The sequence below is a fragment of the Patella vulgata genome, chromosome 3 (assembly GCF_932274485.2).
Source record: "Patella vulgata chromosome 3, xgPatVulg1.2, whole genome shotgun sequence".
Taxonomy (NCBI): domain Eukaryota; kingdom Metazoa; phylum Mollusca; class Gastropoda; family Patellidae; genus Patella; species Patella vulgata.
Window position 1 is genome coordinate 1,429,293 of NC_065881.2, and position 26,260 is coordinate 1,455,552.

General features: G+C 35.9%; 2 protein-coding genes across 2 annotated transcripts in view; one reads left to right on the forward strand and one right to left on the reverse strand.

The window, feature by feature from the left end:
* Nucleotides 1-762: 762 nt before the first annotated feature.
* LOC126815002 (WD repeat-containing protein 54) lies at nt 763-10,971 on the reverse strand. Its single transcript, XM_050540511.2, has 7 exons — nt 10,959-10,971; nt 10,200-10,256; nt 9,522-9,599; nt 8,934-9,069; nt 7,473-7,635; nt 6,944-7,009; nt 763-5,593 (listed from the first exon to the last, which is right to left on the reverse strand). The coding sequence occupies exons 2-7, from the start codon at nt 10,222-10,224 to the stop codon at nt 5,462-5,464; spliced, it is 600 nt and encodes a 199-aa protein (XP_050396468.1). The 5' UTR covers nt 10,225-10,256; nt 10,959-10,971; the 3' UTR covers nt 763-5,461.
* Nucleotides 10,972-17,088: 6,117 nt separating this feature from the next.
* Nucleotides 17,089-26,260, forward strand: part of LOC126814711 (cell division cycle protein 23 homolog) — a 62,815-nt gene continuing 53,643 nt past the window's right edge. The window contains exons 1-9 of the mRNA XM_050540069.2: nt 17,089-17,100; nt 18,007-18,104; nt 18,444-18,525; nt 18,711-18,875; nt 19,394-19,502; nt 20,415-20,552; nt 21,816-21,894; nt 22,988-23,104; nt 24,987-25,186. Of these exons, the coding sequence (XP_050396026.1) occupies nt 17,094-17,100; nt 18,007-18,104; nt 18,444-18,525; nt 18,711-18,875; nt 19,394-19,502; nt 20,415-20,552; nt 21,816-21,894; nt 22,988-23,104; nt 24,987-25,169 (978 nt within the window). The 5' untranslated portion in view covers nt 17,089-17,093 and the 3' untranslated portion in view covers nt 25,170-25,186. The remainder of the gene's footprint in view (nt 17,101-18,006; nt 18,105-18,443; nt 18,526-18,710; nt 18,876-19,393; nt 19,503-20,414; nt 20,553-21,815; nt 21,895-22,987; nt 23,105-24,986; nt 25,187-26,260) is intronic.

The window sequence follows — 26,260 nt, forward strand, 5'->3', positions numbered from 1 at the left end:
CGTGGGTTTACTCCGGGCCCTCTGTTTTCCTCCCACTGCTAAAGACTCCTACACGCAAGTGAATTAATGAAATAGAATTGAACTAGTGTTAGTCCCGCAATGACCTGGTTTGTGTCGTGTGGACGTCAAACCCCATCTCTCTCTCTCTCCCTCGTTTCTCGGCCAATACTGGGATTGATCCAGCACCTTTGCACCGAGCCACTGTGGCTCCCCTTTATGAAAGGAGTAATGAAATAACTTCAGTTATTTTCTACACATCTTAGAGAAATTCACCAATTTCTGACTCCAGGTTTGCGACAAACATTCGTTTTTCTATTGTAAAAACATTAAAATACTGAGAGAGAGAGAAAAATGGGGGTTAACATCCATTTCTCTGTGTCCTTACGTTTCCTCCCACAAAACCATATGTTAGTCCCGAAATGACCAAGTTTGTGTGGAGTGGACATTACACTCAATTTCTCTCCCTCCTCTTCTCTTCCCCCCCCCCCAGTAACTCAGCCCACTGCAGGGGTTCAAACCAAGGATATTCTATTTAAGAGCCCAGTTTCCCTGCTGATACAATAACAAATAAACAAATCAACAAGTATCTATATTATTTATTATGGACGGTCAGTGTCTAACATTAAAATAATTTCTCTAATAATAAAATATAAAGAATATGTTTACTCAATAATTGTCTTGTATGGACGGTTTAACAATTAAACAGGATGTCAAACAATGTTAATTTTTTAAACGGATTTCTTGATTAATCAGAATGTTTAAATAATTCTCGGGCTTTACTGTTTTATGGTGGACTACCCTACTCCTTCATGGGGAATCCCCTTTCTTAATATTCACAAGGTTCAAATGGTTGTAACTAGGGCTTCACTGTAGCACTGTTTTGAGGTGGAAAACCCTATTCCTGCAATATAATTCATGGGAATCCCCTTTCATGCTATTCACAAAGGTTCCAGTTTCACTATAATGCTGTATTGGAGCTTGACTCAGTTGGTTATAACAAGGGCTTCACTGACATGGACTAATGCACCTGAAACCCCTGCATGCTATTCACAAGGGTTACACTATAAAACTGCTGTATTTGGGGTCCATTCAAATGATTATATCTGCCTGACAGCGAGTTCCATATATAAAATATACAAGATATTGGCCATTATAAAAACCAATATCATGAAGGTGGGGTGCAATTTAATCAGAGCTACATTTCTACCGTGAATGAAAATGACAAGATAATCGTTGTAGTAACCTAGCCCTGATTAAAATACAGGAACTGTCTTCCATAGAATTGTTCAATTACTGAATGCTGTTTAAACAGTAATTAACAAGCCCCTCATATTTATTAAGATGGGCTTCGTCATCACAAGGTAGTTGGGTGGGATCTCACCAAAATCTGCCCTGTAGTAAATGATACTGGGTGAGAATGTCGTAAGGGAAAGTGAAAGTAAAGTTATAAATATATGATACTCGTAGGTGTATGATCCAGCATACATATTATCTTACAACAACAACCACCACAGAGTAATATTGAAACATTGCAGAAAAATATCTCCAACACTAAACACCAGAAAATGATGAAATCAGGTTTAAAACATGGATGCTTATTTGCCCGTGTATACAAGTAGGCAAACATCCGGCGAAGAATATACCCAATCAGACATCAAGATATTGTAATTTAACGTCCTATATTGTATATTCCTAGTTTTATATCTTAAACAAGTATTAACAAGCCTGGAAATAAAGCACCGGACACAGACAATGTCCGACACAAATGTCTGGTACTAATTCAGTAGTGCTAGATATTTTGTCAAGTACAACAAACAATAATTCCAGGGTCAGTGTAACAAAACTGTCACTTCAAACAATTTGCCTGTCAATTTTACAAACATATTTTGTGACAATATTTAACATTAGCTCTTACTCAAAATGATAATTTGGACCAACTCTGGTATCGAGTTAAACAACATTTATAATTTTTGTACAGATAACGATCAATCTACTAAAACATTGTAATTAATGAAACATTTTCAATGCTGACATCACATCTAATAACAATTAATAAATATCTTTACAAGAGCACATCTAATAATAACAAAACATTATGTGACAAGAATACAAAAACAAATAGTCAATAACATTTTTAGACAGATGAAATCTGATTTCCCATACGTGTAGCCTACTGTTAAAACCCAAACATTAGTTAAGTTAGATTGTAGAGGGATCAAACCACCTGTTCTTCAACGTGGCATTTATTGTGTTTTTTTGGAACAGGAACTGCTACTCATCTTGTGCTTGTTCTTGGGGTGACGCTCTTCGAAAACACCAACGGTTCTGTCAATTCAAGTCCGATTGACACGAAAATTGGCATGCTTCTTCTTTGAACAATTCTGCGTCGATTTTGTGAATTAGATTTTTGAATTTCATGCAACAACATGGTCAGTTCCCGGTCTATAGTACTATCCTACTTGTTTGAACAATAATCATTATTTACAGCTTCTAATATCTCATTTATTATCCTCTGACTAAAAGGAATGATTATTTATTATCTATACCTATTACAATTAAAAATCTAACTTGTAGAAAGAAAGTTATATTAACTAATGGTAGTGGTCTAAATCTAACTTGCAGAAAGAAAGTTATATTAACTAATGGTAGTGGTTTAAATCTAACTTGCAGAAAGAAAGTTATATTAACTAGTTCTAGTGGTCTAAATCCAACTTGTAGAAAGAAAGTTATATTAACTAATGGTAGTGGTCTGAATCCAACTTGTAGAAAGAAAGTTATATTAACTAATGGTAGTGGTCTGAATCCAACTTGTAGAAAGGGAGTTATATTAACTAACAGTAGTGGTCTGAATCCAACTTGTAGAAAGGGAGTTATATTAACTAACAGTAGTGGTCTGAATCCAACTTGTAGAAAGGGAGGTATATTAACTAACAGTAGTGGTCTAAATCCAACTTGTAGAAAGGGAGTTATATTAACTAACAGTAGTGGTCTAAATCCAACTTGTAGAAAGAAAGTTATATTAACTAACAGTAGAAAGAAAGTTAAATTAACCAGTTCTAGTGGTCTAAATCTGGTTATGTATCTGAGGGGAGGCAATTGGACATAATAGATGAAAAAAGCACCACTAATCACAGAATAGGCAAGAATATATTTTGGAATAAAGGTGCAATACAATAAATATAAGAACATCCATAATCAAATAATCACAAATATGGCAAGGTTGTTCATTACCTGAAATAGGGTGTTCAACGTCTTTCTATGACCGTGGGCCATTTAAATATTATTTTTACCATTGGATATAAAGCAAGGAACAAAGGGGATTTGGTCCAATCGTTAGACAGAAAGAAAAAGAAGGTTTTACATCATTTTGGGTTTAATATGATATATATTTTCAATACATCGACTGGGCACTGAGAGAAAAAGACGAGATCCAAAAATAATCCCAAGTTTAGATCTATATTTCGTTTCGTTTTTTATACTTTCGATGGCCTACACTACATGTAGATCTAACAAGTTATAGTGGGAGTTCACGTTATATGACATCAGGTACCAAGCAAGCGACATTTGACCCGATTACGTCAGTCATTCGATTAACCAATTAGCGACCGCCATGTATTTTTAATCTACTTTTGCTTTGTTTTGATTTCTATTGCCGCTAATGTCTACCCACAGTTCCGCGCAAAAAAGGTCAAACGCTCGATTCGACAGACCATTTGATTGGCTGACCCCTAATTTCAAGCAGAACACAAGTTAAATAACAACGCTTCCAGATCCAAGTGTAGTAAAGACAAGTAAAACGAAATTTTGAACTATAAAAACGAAACGAAATTGGATCTGTGTTTTAACCAGATTGAGAGGTGACCCAACTCTTTCTTGCAAAAAGGCCTGGGATGGAACAGTAGGATTTTTAAGTTACTGGTTGCAGATTTGACACTTATACTTTAGAGGTACTCAATTCTTAATTCCAGAAAGTTAAATCTAGTATCCCCTTTAAAATTCAAGCCTCTTGTTAACAAATTGTAAACGGAAGTAATAATTAAAGCTGGTGTGACAAATTGTCAATCAAGATGAGACTCAACAATATTGATGCGTGTAAGGAGAACGGTCGTAATGATGATATATCACACCAATATAATGAAAATTAATTCAGTAACAATTTTATCAAAAAAATCTAAAAATCAGAAGGAATTGCGTGAAGTTTTTGTTCGAAATATATTTGATCCTTTTTTATAATTTGACTTTTTAACATAAAGATACAGTGGCAGAGACAGATCAGATTCATGGCTTCTAATTAAATACACATTGATCTAGCCCTAGACGACAATGTATGTAGTGGTCTACTAATCTAAGTCTTAGAAGAAAACTGAGCAGAAATTCGCCCATGTATCTGTTATCACTCGTCACTTCAGTCAGTTATATAGAGGGATAACTCATGTTTTCCTTTTGAGTTCGTCACTTCCGTTTGTTGAAACCTTCATTACGCATCTATCGTAGCAATGATCTCTGTGATAAAATAATATTTGGAGCATGTTTAACCACTTCTATCACATATGTAATAAAGACTGACACCAATATTGTCCTTTAATATATGTTGATGTGACTACAATGTATGTAGGGGTCTTAGAAGAAAACTGATGTTCATATACAAAGCCTATAAAATTACATAAGGACTAAAAATATTTCATAAAACATAAAATTGGTGTTGTATCTTTGGTGAATATGTAGACAAGTGATGGATTCCCATTCCATAATAATGCGTAATTTTATGTAGATCATTAAATCTCTTGTTTCAAAACTTCTATGAATTAGTCCTGTGCAAGTCTAGTTTACAATGAAATATTTATGTACCCCATCTTACTACTTGTTGCTAGGTTACATCATGTTACATGTTGCTAGGTTACATCATGTTACATGTTGCTAGGTTACATCATGTTACATGTTGCTAGGTTACATCATGCTACATGTTGCTAGGTTGCGTCCTGTTACATGTTGCTAGGTTACATCATGCTACATGTTACTAGGTTACAAAGATTTTACAGACCAGTCATGTCGAGCCTTATTCCTTAAGTCACAAAATATGCAAAATTGAGCTCTTCAATAAAATTGGCCAAAAAAATAATCATTTGAATAAAAAAAATAAAGAGTCACTCCCTAATTTCCAGACAAAATGACATATTAGTCTTTCAATCATATTCTGTGTAAATTTGAGCTCTGAAAAAAACTAATTACAACCTTTTTGATTTGGGTTAAAATTACAACTGTTAGTTTAATTAAATTTCATATGTTGACTTTTTTTTCAAAAATTCTACATTTAAAATCTTAGTTCCTTAGATAAAGTCAAGGTTCAGATATTACAGTTTGAAGCCAAGGTTCAGATAAAGTCAAGGTTCAGATATTACAGTTTTAACCTAAAACAAAGAGATTTAGCTACTTTAAGTTTCCTAACGATATCGTTATTATGTTAAGATTTAATGTAGAATTGTATTTCGCTGTTATCGTAACCAGTTAAACATATGGCACATCCCTGAGGGTCAACAAAACATCCACCAACCAGCTGAAGATCTGTAACCATCTCGTGACATTTATAGGAGATCTAAAAAAACAAATAAAACATTAATTATAGCAGAAATGAAATGAAATGGGGTTTAACGTCCTACCGTTTTGCTCCGAACTGGGCTAATGAAGATGGGCATACACCATACAGTGTGCTATGAGGGAAATTTTGCCCTGACAGCGGCACTACGGCCTACTCTTATATCAAATTCCACCTGTCAAGAGATCTTTTACGACTAGACAGCTGTCCTTGTCAGGCCCTCCGTCCTGTATCACTGACAAGGGAGATCCACGGCGGAATAATTAATTATAGCAATCACTAATACATGTTAGCTAAAATTAAACATTAATTATAGCAATCACTAATACATGTTAGCTAAAATTAAAACATTAATTATAGCAATCACTAATTCATGTTAGCTAAAATTAAAACATTAATTACAGCAATCACTAATACAGGTTAGCTAAAATTAAAAACATTAATTATAGCAATCACTAATACATGTTAGCTAAAATTAAAACATTAATTATAGCAATCACTAATACAAGTTAGCTAAAATTAAAACATTATTTATAGCAATCACTAATACATGTTAGCTAACATAAAACATTAATTATAGCAATCACTAATACATGTTAGCTAAAATTAAAACATTAATTATAGCAATCACTAATACAAGTTAGCTAAAATTAAAACATTATTTATAGCAATCACTAATACATGTTAGCTAACATAAAACATTAATTATAGCAATCACTAATACATGTTAGCTAAAATTAAAACATTAATTATAGCAATCACTAATTCATGTTAGCTAACATAAAACATTAATTATAGCAATCACTTAAACATGTTAGCTAACATAAAACATTAATTAAAGCAATCGCTAATACATGTTAGCTAAAATTAAAACAATTATAGCAATCACTAATACATGTTAGCTTACATAAAACATTAATTATAGCAATCACTAATACATGTTAGCTCACATAAAACATTAATTATAGCAATCACTAATACATGTTAGCTAAAATTAAAACATTAATTATAGCAATCACTAATACATGTTAGCTAAAATTAAAAGTATATTTATCTGAAGCGATTATTTGGTGCCTAATATCTGCATATATTTGTCAAAAATAAAAAAAAATGTCTGGGAAAAATGGATAAATCTGTGAAGGAAAATGTCGGGTATTTGAAGGCATTGATGTACGAGTTAAAACAAGATCACGCCTTCTATTGAAGATGCAGGGCAGAAGAACATCAGCTGATTCACCAGCACAATGTAACACCAAATACTCATCTTACCTGAGGAATATAACAATTTTATCTTACCTGAGGAATATAACTATTTTACCTTACCTCAGGAATATAACTATTTTATCTTACCTGAGGAAGATTGCCCTCTTGTAATTGCCACACACGAAAAAATGAATCGTCGCTAACTGATAAGACCTGAAATATATTAGACACATGAATTAATACAGTGTACTTGTTGATTTCAAGCTGTCGGGAGTCAACTGCAAATCTTCAAAGATAGGGTTTCAAATTCTGATGATCCTAAAAGTTGTATCCCAATGATGTACATATCTGTTGGGTGAGCTTGTTTGCATACTGTACATGAGTTGTTTGTATGATGTGTGAGCTGGTTGTTTGTATGATGTGTGAGCTGGTTGTTTGTATGATGTGTGAGCTGGTTGTTTGTATGATGTGTGAGCTGGTTGTTTGTATAATGTGTGAGCTGGTTGTTTGTATGATGTGTGAGCTGGTTGTTTGTATGATGTTTGCTAGTTGTGTGTATGTTATGTACTGGCTGAGTGGATGCTATGTGAGGCCATTTAGTGTGTGATGACACTTTATGAAAAAGTCAATGAAAAATATTTTAGTTGGTATAAAATACTATATATTTAATACTTACTAAACCGGATTGAGTGGCTATATCAATTCCATTGATCATCCGAGCATGTGCTGTGACCTCTGCTCCTATTTTTCCCGAGGATGCGCTGTAAACACGTATATGTCCTGATCCGTAACCTCCGACAATAATTCCCTTCCATAATCGCACACTTGTACATGGTACACTAAAATATATATATTATATTAATAACAATAATTCATTTCCATAATCGTACACTTATACATGATACTCTAAAAAATATATATTGTTTAAATATTAATTCATATTACAATAGTAAGTGCAGGATGACCTCATATATGTACACTCAAAATATACATTCTTTAAATATTAATGTGGAGCCACAGTTGATAAGTGGGTAACATGCTGGCTTGCTAGCCGGGAGGTCGCGAGTTTGATCCCTGAATTAGCCGAGTAAGTTTATCAGGATTTTCCGGCGTGGTTTCCTCGTGTCAGTGGTGCAGGACGAAGGGCCCGACAAGGACAACTGTCTAGTCATTCGGATGGTATGAAAAAAACAAAAGATCCATTGGCAGTTGGAATTCAATATAAGAGTAGGTCGTAGTGCCGCTGTCCGGGCGAAATTTTCCTCATTGCACACTGTATGGCGTATGCCCGTCTTCATTAGTCCAGTTTGGAGCAGAACAGTAGGACATTAAACCTCAAATCATTTCATTCTTTTAAATATTATGGCACCCGGTACAAGTATTTTTTTTAAAGGCTGTTGTGTGTGTGATTTAAAATCTCTAAATCATATTCTTTGAAAAGAGAGGAAAATGGGCCTTAATGTCATCTGAACACAAACTAGGTCATTTCAGGAATCAAAGAGAGTGTTTAACATCTACTCAAAGAAAAACCTGGGGCCTGTTTCACGAAATTTTAACTAAGATAAAATCCAAATTTTAGTAATTTGATTCGATAATATTAGACTGATTTTAGTGCTTAGCCAATCAAAATTGAAGTATCTTCTAGAATTTGGATTTTATCTTTAGTTAAGATTTCGAGAAACTGGGCCAAGGTCATTTCAAGACGAACATTTGCTATCAGGTCGTGAGATAGAGAGAGAAATGGGAATTAATGTCAACGCGACACAAACTAGGTCATTTCGGGACTAACATATGGTTTAATTTTATTTCAATAATTCGCTTGCGCGTAGGGGTCTTTAGCAGTGGGAGGAAACCAGAGGACCCGGAGAAAACCCACGAGGTTGGACAGGCGACCTTACTCCTTGTCACGTACAACCGGGGATTCGAAACCACGCCAGTCGACTCAATGATAGTCTTTATGATACAGCGCGCACACGCTAACCATTCAGCCATCCACCCCCCCCAGCTATCAGGTCGTAGGTGTCTTTCTGAGAAAACTTATGCGATTAAAGAGGTGACCCTACTGCTTGTCATATACAAATATGGTATCGGAACCACGCCACTTTATAATTACTTGTCAGAAAAAAACCCATCTTACCCTGAACCAGCTATTTTATGAGATTGTTGAAACTGTTGGCCTAGAAATTTCCACACGACTATATTTCCCTGGTCATCACTGCTAACTAATATATTCTTCTCTGATGCTAAATCACAGATAGATGACGAATATGCTCCTGAAACAAGATCAATGTTGAGGTAAGACAAAACATCTGAACAACAGTCGTGGATATATACCCTGTAGATATCCCTGATAAATTATAAACTAACTCTTCTATGATTTCCATAGGGGTCTTTAGCAGTGGGAGGAAACCGCAGGACCCAGAGAAAACCCACCAGGTTGGAAAGGTGACCCTACTCCTTGTCACGTACAACCATGGATTTGAAACCACACCAGTTGACTCAATGTCAGGCCTTATGATATAGCGCGCACGTTCAAACCATTCGGCCATCCAACTCCCATCCAATGTTGGATATTCTGGAGGCCAATAGTTTTAGTTTAGTTGAACATGGTTTCATTCCATGATTGATCAAGTGGAACATAAAAACAAGCGACATTTCGTTATTTAGAATTATATATATAATCACAAGTCACATTTGTATCGAGAATTATATAAACTTATCTCACCTTTTAACGTGTCTAAATGATTGATGTTTGTAGATTTGGGTGGAATGTTAAAAATTAAAATATGTCCGTCTTCTGTCCCTGAAAGAATACAATTATTCAACCATCTATCAACTGGGGGCAAAAAAAATTATCTTAAATCAACATGAAGCTGGTGTACAATATACATCTAAATTATCTCCCTTATTTATACGGATTCAGACTAGTAATCTCTTTCCCCTGATCTCAAGGGGGATGCTCGATTCTCAGTCCAGAACGTCCAGAATTGCATTCAAGTCCTCCCATAGGTTTTTCACTCCTAACAACGGAAGTGGTGTGAGTAGAATCGTGACGTAATTAAACACAACGAATATGTTTTGGCTGCATGGTTGGTTGAGATATTAAATTTTCTGCCTTACCTACACAAATTAAATTATCTCCCTTACTTACACCGATTACCTACACGGATTAAATTATCTCCCTTACTTACACAGATTAAATTATCTCCCTTATCTACACGGATCAAATTATCTCCCTTACCTACACAGATTAAATTATCTCCCTTACTTACACAGATGAAATTATCCCCCTTACCTACACAGATTAAATTATCTCCCTTACCTACACAGCTTAAATTATCTCCCTTACTTACACAGATTAAATTATCTCCCTTACATACACAGATTAAATTATCTCCCTTACCTACACAGATCAAATTATCTCCCATATCAGTTATGCCTCGAGCAAAACAACTTTTATCTACAAAATAAAACAAATTCATATAAAGTATTTTACAATCTTTTAGGCCTGAATAAAACTTTACAATCTTTCAACGATATTAGAACTTGAATATACAATACAAAATACTGTCTGTATACTATTTATATATGTCCATTCAACATAAACTAAGTCATTTTGGGACTAGCACACGATTCAATTTCATTTCAGTAATACCCTTGTACATAAGGGTCTTGAGACGTGAGAAGTGAGAGGAAAGTGGAGGACCTGGAGAAAATATCATATCGGACAGACAACCACTTAAATCAGTGATAGACCTTATGACCTATAATGCATGCTTAGACACGTAAGTCGGGGGGTTGGATGGCTGAATGGTTAGAGTGCGCGCGCTGTATCAAAAAGTCGACTGGCGTGGTTTCGAATCAAGTTTCCTCCCACTACTAAAGACCCCTATGCGCAAGCGAATTATGTAAATAAAATTAAACCATGTTAGTCCCGAAATGACCTAGTTTGTGTCGAGTTGACGTTAAACCCCATTTCTCTCTCTCTCTCTAGACACGTAAGTCAACTACCGTAATATGTTTGATATGATAAAGAGTTTTATATTTGGGTGTTTTCAAAATGATTTACAACACTCAATTATAAAAAAAGATTACTTTTCTCTAATTATTATTTAATCAACAGTGTATCAGATGCTAACGATTAAAGTTTATAAAATATTACCTGGATCTTGACTTAAAGCAAGTGCTAACGATTAAAGTTTATAAAATATTTATGAATGTTACCTGTATCTTGACTTAAAGCAGGTGCTAAAGGTTAAAGTTTATAAAATATTACCTGGATCTTGACTTAAAGCAGGTGCTAACGATTAAAGTTTATAAAATATTACCTGGATCTTGACTTAAAGCATGCCAATAAATCATCACAGATCCGTCACCATCAAACATCTGTAACATAAAATATATAAAATAATCACCATCAACACGACCTAGGTCAAATTGAGACTAACATACGGTTCAATTTTATTTCAATAATTTGCTTGTGCTAGAGGTCTTTAGCAGTGGGAGGAAACCAGAGAACCTGGAGAAAACCCACAAGGTTGGACAGGCGACCCCACTCCTTGCAATGTATGTACAAGCAAGAAATCGAAATCGCGCCAGTTGACTCAATGACAGACCTTATGATCTAATGTGCGAATGTTAAACCATTCGGCCATACAACTCGCCTTTGCAATTAGAAATCCCTGAAATGGCAATCAGAAATATTTGTACCTGTATTCCTCTTTGTGACGTTAAAACTAAAACAGTTCTCTGAGGTAAAACAATCCATTTGGCCTGAAATTAAACAACAAAAAACATTATTTTTGAAAGGATACACGTCTTCTGATGTGTAAGCTTTGTGATGTCACTTTCGGAATATGTCTATCATTATGACAATTATCTGGTCGTTGAGAGAAATGAAATGAAATGAAATGGGGTTTAACATCCTACTGTTCTGCACCGACTGGGCTAATGAAGACGAACATACGCAATGTAGTGTGCTATGAGGGACCACACATCGGCGCCACACCCTATAGGCCTACTCTTGCTTAGAATTCCAATCATCAGGTTCTTTTACGTGCATGCTGCACGATAATGTGTAGGCCTATACAGGATGCTGTTTGTTGCCAGGCCCTCGATTGGACACTAATGACAAAGGAAACCAGGCCTGAGAATTCTGAGGAATTGTTTGGTCAAATTAAAGCTGGAAGCGAAACGAGGCCTTGACTGTTGACATGATTGTTAACGAGTCAAAGACGGCAGCACCCTACGGAAATGAAATGAAGTATAACGTCCTACTGTTCTGCTCCTGTACTGGGCTAATGAAGACGGGCATATGCCATACAGTGTGCTATGAGGGAAATTTTGCCCGGGCAGCGGTACTATCACCTACTCTTTTATCGAATTCCAACTGCCAAGGAATCTTTAATGTGCATTCCAATGTATACACGGGACCTCAGTCTTTTGTTTCATCCGAAGGACTAGACAGTTGTCCTTGTCAGGCCAGCACACTACGGCCTACACACTGAGCCACCATGTCTATTGTACCAGTGATTATTTTGGTATGGATTAAATGACTGCAAAAATTAATTAAGAACTAACCTGAAATACAAATGGGTTTCCCTGTTGTGTAGCAGAAGGTTCTTTATAAACCACCTGTTTGCCGGTGACATTAGCTCCGTCAGTTGAGGCAGTCACAATGTTTACAACAGACTTATGGACAACTGCGTAGCTTAACAACCCTTTCTGTGCATTCGTGAAGACGGAGAGATTATTATACAAATGAGATGTACTGCCTTTCAAAGTAATCGGCTTTTCTTTGCGATACATGATGAATTGAAGATTAAAATAAAAATTAGTTCTTCTGCTGTAATTTCTTGTTGCCGTGAACGCTTTATTCGCGCATGCTCATCATCTACTTCCGCTGTCAAAATTTATTACAATTTCCTTGAAGAAAAATTATCATAAATTTTACATCTCAATTTCGTATTTATTTGCAAAGCACCGTCTAATGTATTGAACACACATTGAAAAAATATATCACTGAGCACCACAAAAGTGATAGACATTGTCAAATATCAATAAAATCGAACCAAGGGAGACAATTTTGGAGTTTTCAGTGAATGGAGGGGCGAATGTCAATCATGGCCGATATAACGAAATGCGATCTGACAAAAGTTAAAACAGATCTAATACTAGCTCACAGAAAATGTTCGGAGAGACGACTTTTGAATTCTGCAAAATGGTAGTTCTTTCTGATATATTTCGCAAAATTCCATAACCCAAACTATGTGCGGTCTGTTTTTTCACAATTTTATTTTGAAGTAGAGAAATCCCGCCTGTGATTGTGAATGTTTTTAAACGAGAGTTACTTCCCTTCGATTTTTTTGGGGGAATAAAAGCACCCGTACTTGAAGGGGTGGGGGTTGGGATGGTCTAGAATGTCGCGCTTCGAGCTATAGCTTATTGGTCACCTCTGACTTGCAATCTTAGTTTCGATCTCTGGTGTGAGAGTATGTGGCTTTGGCTGTAGGGGCGCCTTTCACCCCACAGGAAAGACACCCTACGCATGCGCTATGCATAATATGACCAAGGGAAGTGGATGTTAAACACTAACAATAGAAGAAGAAGAACCCCAGGTGGAAGCAGACGTTAAGCCCCATTTTAACAAATATAATTAGTTAAAGGGGATACCGGATTGAATTAAAGAATTAAATTAAGCCAAAACAATTTGAGATAACAATCATCTCAGCCATCTCATTCTCAGGCCCTAAATGAATGTGTGAAATGAGAAAATATCTATATGGTTGAATAGAAAGCTGCGAAGCTGATGATGATTGACATGTTTGATTTTGTACATGTATGTTACAATTTAATTCAGCTCCAACCTACAAAACATTTTTGTTTTCGAAACGGAGAACCGGAATCTGCATCATTCTATCCATTATGAGAGCAGGGCCTCACAATAATATACTGAATAATAATATCGTAAGAAGGTGGATTCAACGATATATCTTGCTGGCACTGATTAAAACCAGGCCTTGGGACATTATTTTAAAGCTGTTTGTCTCTTATATATTTCAGGGCAGCAGAAATGTCACAAGCTGTTACAAAGGAAATAAATTTAAATGAATTGATCCAACCACAGTATCGTAAAGTAACTATTCATTTTTATATTATTGTTAAAATAATTTAACGTCCATCATCCAGACTTGAATTAACCAGTTTTATTTTGGCTTCCATTGTTCCAATTCTTTCTGTTTTTGATTAAATATTACAAGTAGATTTGAATGTTGATGTTAGTAAAACCATTTTAAAAAAGTTTGTTTAAATGAGTTTTCAATTTAGATCTAACTGAAATGAAATGAAATGGTGTTTAACTTCCTACTGTTCTGCTCCGACTGGGCTAATAAAGATGGGCATACGCCATACAGTGTGATATGAGGGAAGTTTTCCTGGGCAGCGGCACTATGGCCTACTCATATATCAAATTCCAACTGCCAAGGGAGGGATCTTTTACACAGGACCTCGGTTTTTGTCAGGCCCTCCGTTCTGCACCACTGACAAGGGGAAACCACGTCGGAAAATCCTGATGAACTTTCACGGCCAATGCAGGGATCGAATATGCAACCTCCAGGCTAGCGAGCCAGCGTCTTACCAGCTTAACCCTGTGACTCCTAGATCTAAATATAGTAATAAATGTGCAACATCTTATATCATATAGACAGGGGTTAGGTGGATGGATGCGCACTGTATCATAAAGTCTGTCATTGAGTCAACTGGTATGGTTTAGATTCCCAGGTTGTACGTAACAAGAAGTGGAGTCGCTTGTTCAACCTCATGGGTTTTCTCTGGGTCGTCCGGTTTCCTCCCACGGCTAAAGACCCCCTACGCGCAAGCGAATTATTGAAATAAAATTGAACCCTACCTAGTTTATGTTGAGTGGATGTTAAACCTCATTTCTCTCTCTCTTGATTCAATTCTTTTTATAACCAGCGCAGATCAAAGTAAATCTGAAATGTTTGTAGGTGCCTGATTGTTTAGATATTTAAAAGTACCGAACCAGTGTACAGATCAATTAACACGTGATATTGTTTCATTTTTTTATCTTCAGGATTTCTGTGATGAGTTTGATAAATACACCGTGGCATTGACATATTTTGATCTGAAAGAATACGGTCGAGCCGCTCGAGAAGTAGAGAAGTGTAAAAGTAGTCAAGGTTATTTCCTGTACATGTATTCAAGGTATCTAGCAGATGAGAAGAAAAGACTGGATAATTCTTCCGATTCCATCGGGCCCGTCGAACAAGAAGATAAATGTCTGAAAACGTTACATATAGAATTACAGAAAAAACATTTAGCCAAGGAGTTGGATGGATTTGGTTTGTATCTGTAAGTTTTATGGATTCATTTGCATTTTTTGGAAAATATCAAATTTTCTACGACTTAATTCACACTAAAATGAACTAAAAATTGGTTATTTGAAATTTAATTAACCCATTATCCATCAGACGTTCCATGTGGGGTGTGGATGGCCGAATGGTTAGCACCTGCGCGCTGTATCATAAGGCCTGTCATTGAGTCAACTGGCGTGGTTTCGATTCTCTGGTTGTATGTGACAAGGAGTTGGGTCGCGTGTCCAACCTCGTGGGTTTTCTCAAGGTCCTCCGGTTTCCTCCCACTGCTAAAGACCACTATGCACAAGTGAAGTATGGAAATAAAATTCAACCATATGTTAGTCCCGAAATGACCTAGTTTGTGTCCAGTGGACGTTAAACCCCATTTTTCTCTCTCTCTCTCTCTCCCTCTCCTTTGATCCTATCTTACATTTTGCTATATATAAAATAGGCCTACAATATTTTGACTACAGGCTTATTTTCTGTTAGAAACCATATATAATATAAGTGTTATGTTGTTTTGTTGCTAGGTTTGGGGTTGTGTTAAGAAAATTAGAATTAAATAAAACAGCTGTTGAAGTTTTAGTTGAATCTGTGAATCTGGAACCATTACACTGGGGATCATGGCAAGAATTAGCTCTATTAATAACAGATAGACAAATGGTTTGTATAACTTATATATAATCTCTTTAATAGAAGGCTTGATCTCGTTTTAACTCCGTGCATCTTATCAAGGCCTTCACGTGATACCCTAGATATATCGGCACTAATTTCGATTTGGTATTCACCCAGCTTAAGAGCCTATCAGATTCCTCGATCATTGTGAATACCAAGTCTCGCGCTTTCCAGCTACAATGTCTACCTGTGGTAATCGAGTTGCAAAGTTCAAGGTTCATTTAATGTCAAGGTTTCTGTGGAGGTTGCTATATTTGATTTAAGCGTGTTTGTGTCACAACCTCTGATTGGACGCTACTGTTCACGTGTGTGCAGTGAAAGGTAGATAACTTAGCTATAAGTTCGGGAATCGCAAAGCCGTGTAGAAACATCTAGGTGTTGTAAAACTTGCGGTTGTTGCTTCAGGAACATAGCGGGGGGGTGGGGAGTGTGGATCAGACTGGTTTAATATGTTCATTTATAAAGTTCTAAATTCACAAAACATGTTCATGTACCATAAAACGTGAATCTAGTAATTGTATAATTGAAATATATAAGTTCTTCAAGTTAGATTTAATCGAATGTTGGTGGACTTTTGTACAGATTTGAAGGTAGTTTATTTCACTTTATATCTGTTCCACAGAGACTCTTCTGAGTGGCCGAGAACAGATAGGAGTCAACAATAATTAAATGATCATTTATAAAGCGTTAAATTCTCAAGAAATGTTCATGATCCATAACACACTGAAAATAAGGCACCTGTCACAGACCATGTCAGACACAGATTCAGGCTTTGTCAGGCACAAAACCTCTAGAGCTAGTGCCTGTCATTTTGTCCGGCACTGATTTGTCTTTTTTATTGATATTAAGTTGAAAATGTCAGGTACTATTTGAGTATTTCGCCTGACATTTTGTCAGGTACTTCTAAAACCGTTATTTCAAGGCCTGCTGATAAGTTATCAAGTTAGATTTCAAGTCAAATAATAAAAATGACGACACATTAAACATCATTTTGTGTATTTAAAACTTGTCTGTTTCAGTTGAATAGTCTTGAATTACCAGATCATTGGGTAAAACAGCTGTTCCTAGCCAATGTTTATTTAGAATTACAACTGAATGAGGAACCATTAAAGATCTACCAGTCTTTCCTGGATAATGGTTTCATGAAGAGTAAATATATAATATCACAAATAGCTATATCATATCATAATATGAGAGGTAAGACATGTTTATATATTTACCTAGTTTATGTTCAGACATATCATAATATGAGAGGTAAGACATGTTTATATATACCTGGTTTATATTCAGACATAAATAGCTATATCATAACATGACAGGTAAGGCATGTTTTGTATATCCAGACATTTTATTTTCTTTATTTGTTTCCTGTGGTGCTAGAAGGCCATTCGGGATCTAATCCCTTTTCTTCTTCTCTCATCTCATCTCATTCTTTTCCCTAATTCTCTTCGCTCATTCTCTTCTCTCATTCTCTCCTTCTCTCAGTCTCTTCTTCTCTTCTTCTCTCATTCACTTCTTCTCTTCTCCCGTTCTCTCCTTCTCTCAGTCTCGTCTTCTCTTCTTCTCTCATTCACTTCTTCTCTTCTCCCGTTCTATTCTTCCCTCATTTTCTCCTTCTCCTCTTCTCTCATTCTCTCTTCTTTTCTCATCTCATTGTCTTACCAATAGGACCCTAGTCAAAAAGTTGCTCAACAGTAATTGTATTTCATAGAATTTTTACCTGTGTATTTACGGTGCTAGGAAAATTGATTTAAAATTGATTGTCTATTATTACTCCCATGGTGCTAGGACTATCCAGGGTCTCCTATTCTCCGTCCTATTGATATTCCAGTTACGAAGGGCCTGACAAGGACAGCTGTCTAGTCGTTCGAATGGGACGGAAAACCGAGGTCCTTGTACACATTGATGTGCACGTAAAAGATCCCTTGACAGTTGGAATTCGATATAAGAGTATCGGGCAAAATTTCCCTTATAGCACACTGTATGGCGTATGCCCGTCTTCATTAGCAGAACAGTAGGACGTTAAATCCCATTTCATTTCATTTCTCCAGTTACGAAAACTTTGTTTGAACGACGTAGCTGCTGGAAAGTTGAATGGGTTTGTTGCCTGATGTTATTATGTATATAATTTATTTATGTATATTTTATTTTATTCAACAGAAATAGAACAAGCTGTTAAAGCATTTAAACAGTTACATAAACTTGATCCATGTAGATTGGAGAATATGGATATTTACTCCAACCTGTTATATGTTAAGGTAGGTAGGTTGGGTGGCCGACCGACCACAGTGAAAAGATAGGAATTTAATATAAAACCTCTCTCACCCCCCCCAACCTTTCGAAGCTTGTTGCTTCGATAGTAAACATTTTCTTCTCACCTTAAACAATCTTGTGGGTTTTCTCAGGGTCCTCTGGTTTCCTCCCACTGCTAAAGGCCCCTAAGTGCAAGCGCGATTTTAAGATAAAATTAAACTGTATGTTAGTCCCAAAATGAACTAGTTTGTGTCAAGTGGATGTTAAAACCCATCTCTCTCTCTCTCTCTCTCTCTCTCTCTGGGTGACATGAGCCTCACTTTTGACTTGTGGTTTTTTTTCAGGAAATGGGAGGTGATTTAGCTGATTTAGCTCATCATAGTTGTGAGATTGATAAATACAGAGTTGAGACTTGTTGTGTTATAGGTAATTATAGTCTAGACTGGTTGTGTTATAGGTAGTTATACCCTAGACTTGAAATTTCCTGGGCAAAAAGTCAGCATTGCCTGGTGTAAATTCCCCACCTCTCAATTCGCATAATCTAGGATCACATAATTTCAAGATATTTAATGAGTGCTAATAAAAGATTAATTATATTTGTTGTATTGTAGGAAATTATTATTCGTTACGAGGACAACATGAGAAGGCTGTTTTATATTTTCAAAGAGCGTTAAAATTAAATCCACATTATTTATCATCGTGGACGTTAATGGGACATGAATATATGGAGATGAAGAACACATCAGCAGCTATACAGGCATATAGACAAGCAATAGGTAAATAGGTTATATAGAGAGGTAATATTGACAGGTTATATTGACAGGTAATCGGTAAATAGGTTATATAGACAGGTAAATAGGTAATATAGACAGGCAATAGGTAAATAGGTTGTATAGACAGGTAATATTGACAGGTTATATTGACAGGTAATCGGTAAATAGGTGATATAGACAGGTAAATAGGTTATATAGACAGGTTATATAGACGGGTAATAGGTATAAGGTTATTTGACTTTTACTAATTACACTAGGGCTATATTGATTCTCCTTCGCAATCAAACCTACTATATATTAGACTGAATGGCATCACTATAAAACTGTTTTTGATATACATGTATACACTGTATACACCCCTGTGTTATAGCAAACTGTTATTGATATACATGTGCATGTATTACACCCCTGCCTTATAGCAACCCCCCTGACTGACTGATTCACATCACTATAACACTTGCTGAGATACATGTATACCCCCTTGTCTATTGCTAATGTATGTTTATATTATGTATTTATAGAAGTCAACAAGAGAGATTATAGAGCATGGTATGGACTCGGACAGACCTACGAGATTTTAAAAATGCCAACTTATTCATTATATTACTATATGAGAGCTCAGCAATTACGGTAAGATTCCTTATATTACTGTATCAGAGCTCAATGGTAAGATTGTTTATATTACTGTATCAGAGCTCAATGGTAAGATTGTTTATATTACTATACAAGAGTTCAACAACAATGGTAGTATTCTTGGTAAGACATACGTTTGTTAATGTAGAATGCTCCAAATGGAATCAAGTTATATCTTCTGTTAGTTTATCTAGTGAGAATGGGGCTGGCTCAATAAACAGGTAATCTGGGCTTTAATACAGGTGTTTGTCTAGCTTATCTAGTGAGGATGGCGCTGGTTCAATAACCAGGTGATGCAAGGTTCAATACAAGTATTGGTCTAAAATGTTCCTCTCGATTGTCCAGCCTTGTTCATGATACAAGATGGATGCCCTAGCAAGAAAAGAGAGAGAGAGAAATGGGGTTTAACGTTCACTCGACACAAACTAGGTCATTTCGGGACTAACATATTGTTAATTTTATTTCATTAATTCGCTTGCGCATAGGGGTCTTTAGCAGTGGGAGGAATCCGGAGGACCCGGAAAAAACCCACAAGGTTGGACAGGCTACCCTACTCCTTGTCACGTACAACCGGGGATTCGAAACCACGCCAGTTGACTCAATGACAGACCGTATAATCCAGCATGAACGTGCTAACCATACGGCCATCCACCCCCCCCCCCCCCCCTAGCAAGAAAAGTGTCTAGTTGGTTGGATAAGACAAAAAAAAACAAGGTCCACCCGTGTTGATGTAAAACAACCCTTGACTGTTGGTATTTGAATTGGCGTGCACGTAAAAGAACCCTTGACAGAATTTGATATAAGATTAGGCCATAGTGCCGCTGCCCGGGCAAAATTTCCTTCATAGCACACTGTATGGCGTATGCCCGTCTTCAATAAAATCCATTTGAAGATGTGTTTTTGTTTCAGACCGAATGATTCAAGGATGGTCGTAGCTTTAGGTGAATGTTACGAGAAGTTAGAAAGATTGGTCGAGGCCAAGAAATGTTTTTGGAAAGCTCACAGCGTCGGTGATGTGGAAGGAATGGCGTTACTGAAACTAGCCAAGTAAGTTTCGTTTGTAGTATAATCTAAGTTATAAATTGTTTCAATGGCATTTAGTAAGAGACACCCTTCTAATTACCTTGATTATTATTCAAGAGCTTGATCTTTCGTTTAGCTTTAAATATTATATTAATAATTAATTAGACATTTATTTACATGTCAGGCCCATATTCAAGTCCTAGGACGTAATTTAATTACGTCAAGTTTCCTTCAAGGTAAGTAGAAAGGTGTCTCTGATTGGTCAACATTAACCAAGTACTGTTGTATACATGTATAAATTGTCTCGTTATATTATACTTGATAATGACTAGAGAAGCCTGGTCGGAACATGGCTCGGTAAGAAACAATAATTGTACTTCATAGAATTGTCATCTGTGTAATCTAAGTATGTTTCTGATATTTATACATTAGTAAGGTCTAGTTCTTGGAAATTCATCCAAAAATACATAATTTGAAAATTTAGAATGGGTGCTCTTTATAACTGAATATATCCTTCTGGACATAGCACTGTAAACCAGGTATCATTTAATATTGTGTATCTAGCTCTAATTTCTTTCACATTCGTTTAATATCCAATCTTTGTTTAAAATCACCATAAATCGTTTAATTTGTACTTCTGTCCAGTTTAAAGCTGACCATTCAATTTTGATAATGAGTGTCCAATTTACAAGTGTTTAATTTCTCAATCACTGTTAAAAAATAAACAACCTTATGGATTAATGATGTATAATGATTAATTTTTGAACAGTGGTCAGGAAATTAAACGCTTGTAAATTGGACACTCATTATCAAAATGAATCAGTCAGCTTTAAACCGGACACAAGTACAAATTAGATGATTTTTGGTTAATTTTAACGATTTTTTACAAATTTTTGAACAAATATTTGATATGAAAAGAATTTGAAAGAAATTAGTTACAGTGAAGATACTCCATTGAATGTAATAAAATTTATTTTTCTTAATTCCTTGAAAGGTGGAAATCGAGTAAACATAAGATGTTCTTGTAACAAGGCAAAATAAATATAATATTTTCTCGTTCCAATAGTTGAAATGGTTGATTACATCATTATTTTACTTTATTCTGTAATTCCATTAATTTGGAAAAATTCTGGATTGAAAATCAGATATGTAAATTGCTTCCCTTTATTGTAAATCATAAAATAATGACTTCATTATTCCCCTCAACCCCACAGACACAAATCTATATTTAATATAGAATATTTCAGATATTGTTTTATACAGAGTAATGAATGATTATATTTATAGATTATATGAAAGATTACAAGAAGATGATCAGGCCGCGTCAGCGTATATGGAATATATTAGTAAGATGGAAACACAAGGGGTACGTTTATTTTCCTTTATTTAAATAATATATTTAACTGAATATCACATATATTTATCAAATTTATTTTCTCAATCCCTTGAAAGGTGGTAATCTATGACGGAATTTGAGTTAAATTGTACCAAGTCAAGTGTAAAAAAAACCTTATAATACTGACAAATGCAAAGGTTTTTCTGTTCTGTACAAAAAGAATTGGTTCTATTACATCGTGTCAAATGACATCTTCACTTTTGACAAATTACATTTTTCTCGGTATAATTCATTTTGTGATATAATCAATTCAATAAAACCTAATTTATTTAATATTTTTGCTTTGACATTGCACGTTTCACATTCACCTTTTGACATTTCAACATTTCACTTTAAACTTTTTAAAAGTTCAACATAGTGACCCAGAACTTTAAACTTCTCATTTGATACTTGCTCAATGTATTTTCTCCTTCAACATTTGTTTTTTTGCATGGTAACTTTTTACGCAGAACATAAAATGAAGCCAGTATGCAAATTAGTTCACATGGCACCATTTTTGGATTGATATTCCTTTTTAGAGATTCAACTTTCATGATATTTTAGTTTTCATGGGTTCAAAAATCTCTCAAATTACAATCAGACAATTTAAATATTGTAAGTGAAAGTAGAGAGAATAGTGGGTTGATTTCCTAAAAATAGATATAACCCCCCCCCCTCCCCCGCGCGTAATTTTAAAGGGAACTACCCGAAATGGATATATCCCCCGCATAATTTTAAAGGGAACTGCGCCCTGAAATAGATATATATCCCCCCGTGTAATTTTAAAGGAAACTGCCCTGAAATGGATATATCCCCGCGTAGTTTTAAAGAGAACCGCACCCTGAAATGGATATATCCCCGCATAATTTTAAAGGGAACTGCCCTGAAATGGATATATCCCCGCATAATTTTAAAGGGAACTGCCCTGAAATGGATATATCCGCCTGTGAAATTTTAAAGGGAACTGCCCTGAAATGGATATAAATCCCCCCCCCCCTCATAATTTTAAGGGAACTGCCCTGAAATGAGTTGTTCATTTTATGCTCTCTACCAATGATAATCATCTATTCTCTTTATTTTTCAGTTCGCGAAATTTGAAGAACAGGGTCAAGCGTATAAATATTTAGCCAATTATTATTTATCACGTAAACAGTGGGACGAAGCCTACGCGGCCGCACAGAAATGTGTGGAGTTCCTAGAGGTGAGATACTATTAATAACTTTATTTTCGCTGGGCATTATGTAATATCTAGATATAAAGGGCTAGTTCTTCTCGCTATATAGATAATGCAAAATGAATTTTATTCAAATTACTTTATTTTGAGCGAAGTTATCAATGGTTGTAGTTTTAACAAGATGTGTGCATTGATCGTAACCACCATACTGGTCATTCGAGTCTTAGGCACACTTCTCCAATACTCAGCAAACCTCAGCGGATTCCAGTACCCTACATCTAGCCTCGGCTGTATGACAAAGTCCGCCATTGGAACTACTTTCAAGTTCCCGGATTACCAACGGCGTTGTCCATGACGACTCCTTTGAAGAATTTTTATCATACAAATAATTCAAAATCTGAAGCTGTTTTTCTTTCAAGTTTATCTGATTTTCTTTAAACAATGGCAAGTTTTGCTATTAAGTAAACCAGTGCTGCATCGCAATTGTATAGGCGTAGGTACATATCACTTACCGTCATACAGCCGAGGCTAGATTAGAGAAACGGAATCTGCCGAAGTTTGCCGAGTGACTTCTCCAATTTTAAATTAAATGACCAAATTGTTCTAATCTACTTAAAATCAGAGCCATCTGATGACCTCGAGAGTTGATTTATGGTCATGTCATGGTAATAAATGTCTACCGGTAATCAATAATTTAGATAACATTTTAGGCCCAAAGAAAGACCTGCAATAGGCAGATTTAATGGCTACATTATGTCCAATGGTAATTTCTAATCGCTGTTCAGCCATATTGTATATTATATAGAAAGTATATCTACAGTATATTTATAACCACACCACTAGTACACCGTATTAAACATACATTATGCAAGATCTAAATCTGCCTATTGCAGGTCTTTCTTTAGGCCTGAAATGTTATCTACATTATTAATTAGACATTAATTTACAAAACAAGACCATAATCAATTCTAGAGGGCATCGCTAGCCTGTGATCTTAAGTGGATTGTGAGCCGATTTACTGCATAACTTTCCTTCTCGATTGAATAGATAATCGAGACTATGCTGTTTATCGTCTGACTTTAGTAATGATGATCGAGGCTAGGCAGAAATTTCATTCGCTTAGTTTTCGGTTCATAGTGGATCAATTTGAATGAAATTTTCAGCATATTGCCTTTACATTATCTGTTTTTTAACTATTATAGTGAGAACTGCCAACTCGTTATCGAATCTCCTATAATGTATCTTTAAATAGATAAGGTTTTAAAGTAGATTTAAATTCTGTAAATGTAGGAAGATCATTCCAGGGAATTGTACCATTAATACATCCAATCTGATTAATATACAGATCTATATTTCATTTCGTTTTTTTATACTTTTGATGGCCTACCCTACATGAAGATCTGACAAGTTGTACTGGAAGGTCGTGTCAGGGGTCATGCGCACGGCTTTTGACTCTTTGATGTCAGACATAGATTAATCAATCGGCGTTGACATTTCTAGTGGTTTACCCACAGTTCCGTGCATGGCAGGCCAAGAACTCGCCATAACAGACCGTTTCATTGGCTAATCCCTGACATTTAATATAACAACGCTTCCAGATCCTTGTGTAGTAAAGACAAGTAAAACGAAATTTTCAACTATAAAAACGAAACGAAATATGATCTGTGTTTAAATACATAATGACATGTGTGAATATATAGAATATAATAATATTGTAAGTATTGTAGACAAGGATAGCTGTCTAGTCGTTCGGATGGGACAAAAAACCGAGGACCTGTGTATACATTGGCATACACATAAAAGATCCCCTGGAGGTTGGAATTCGATATAAGAGTAGGCCATAGTGCCACCGCCTCGGCAAAATTTCCATCATAGCACACTGTTTAAATATATATTGTATTTATTGTAGACAAGAGAAGAAGCGAAAGCGATATTAAAGACGATACAAACAGAACGTGGTATAACAGAGTCTAATATACATGTTGATATGGATGCTAGTACTGGATCTATCACCATGGAGAGACATCCATTAGTACCAAGTGATACCCCATTAGGACGGATTACACCAACGGCTTTACGTTTTACACCGTGATATCTTTATAATAAACATAATATATAATAGTTGATCTATGTTGGGTATCCTTGATAAACGAAAGAGAGAGAGAAATTGGGTTTAACGTCCACTCGGAGGACACAGAGAACCCCCCCCCCCCCCCCGACAAATAGAGAAAGAGAGAAATGGGATTTAACGTCCACTCAACACAAACAAGGTCATTTCGGGACTAACATATGGTTCAATTTTATTTCAACAATTCGCTTGCGGGTAGGGGTCTTTAGCAGTGGGAGGAAACTGTAGAAAACCCACGTGGTTTGACAGGCGACCCTACTCCTTGTCACGTACAACCGGGGATTTGAAATCACCCCAGTTGACTCAATGACAGGCCTTATGATATAGCGTGCACGTGCTAACCATTCGACCATCCAACCCCCATTTTATAGCACTTTACATCTGTAAATAATAATAATAATGTATATTTGTAATTGCGCTCACTCCATCCATATTGCATGCTCTAAGCGCATTGAAGATAATAGCTAATCCTGATAATACATAACACACAAACCAGTTTTGAGTTTGGATTTGAACACAGCTAATGTTTGAGAACTCTGTATCTCCAATGGTAAGTTATTCCACAGACAATGAAGGATTTAACCCCATATGATTTCAGTTTAGCTTGCGGCACAACCAATAAGGGCTTATTTTGTGAGCGAAGTGGTCGATTTGGTTGATATGATTGAATAAATGTGGGAATATTGACATTGATGAGCATTGTATACATTCACCCCCCCCCCCCTTCAAATGAAATGAAATGGGGTTTAATGTCCTACTGTTCTGCTCCTAACCTGGTTTTTCATCCCATCCGAAAAAATCGACAGCTGTCCTTGTCAGGCGCTCCATCCTGCATCACTGACAAGGGGAAACCACGCCGGAAAAGATGAACTTTCTCCGCTAATGCAGCCCACCCCTTGAAGGCAGGTATAGATAAAAAAAATGCACCAAGAACAAACCGCCACAGAAATGATTTCTTTGGGAACTGTTCAGGTGTGGTCTTTAGTACTTCCATAACAAAAGCGGCCATTATCGGTATTGGGAAAATTTGCATAATTAACATAAATCCAAGATGG

Coding starts and splice junctions, on each gene's coding strand:
- LOC126815002 (XM_050540511.2), bottom strand. CDS start 10,224: ATGGGAGATAATTTGATCTGTGTAG. Junction 7,636..8,933: donor CATAAAATAGCTGGTTCAGG/GTAAGATGGGTT, acceptor TATATATTTTAG/TGTACCATGTACAAGTGTGC. Junction 5,594..6,943: donor AAGAGGGCAATCTTCCTCAG/GTAAGATAAAAT, acceptor TTGTTTTTTTAG/ATCTCCTATAAATGTCACGA.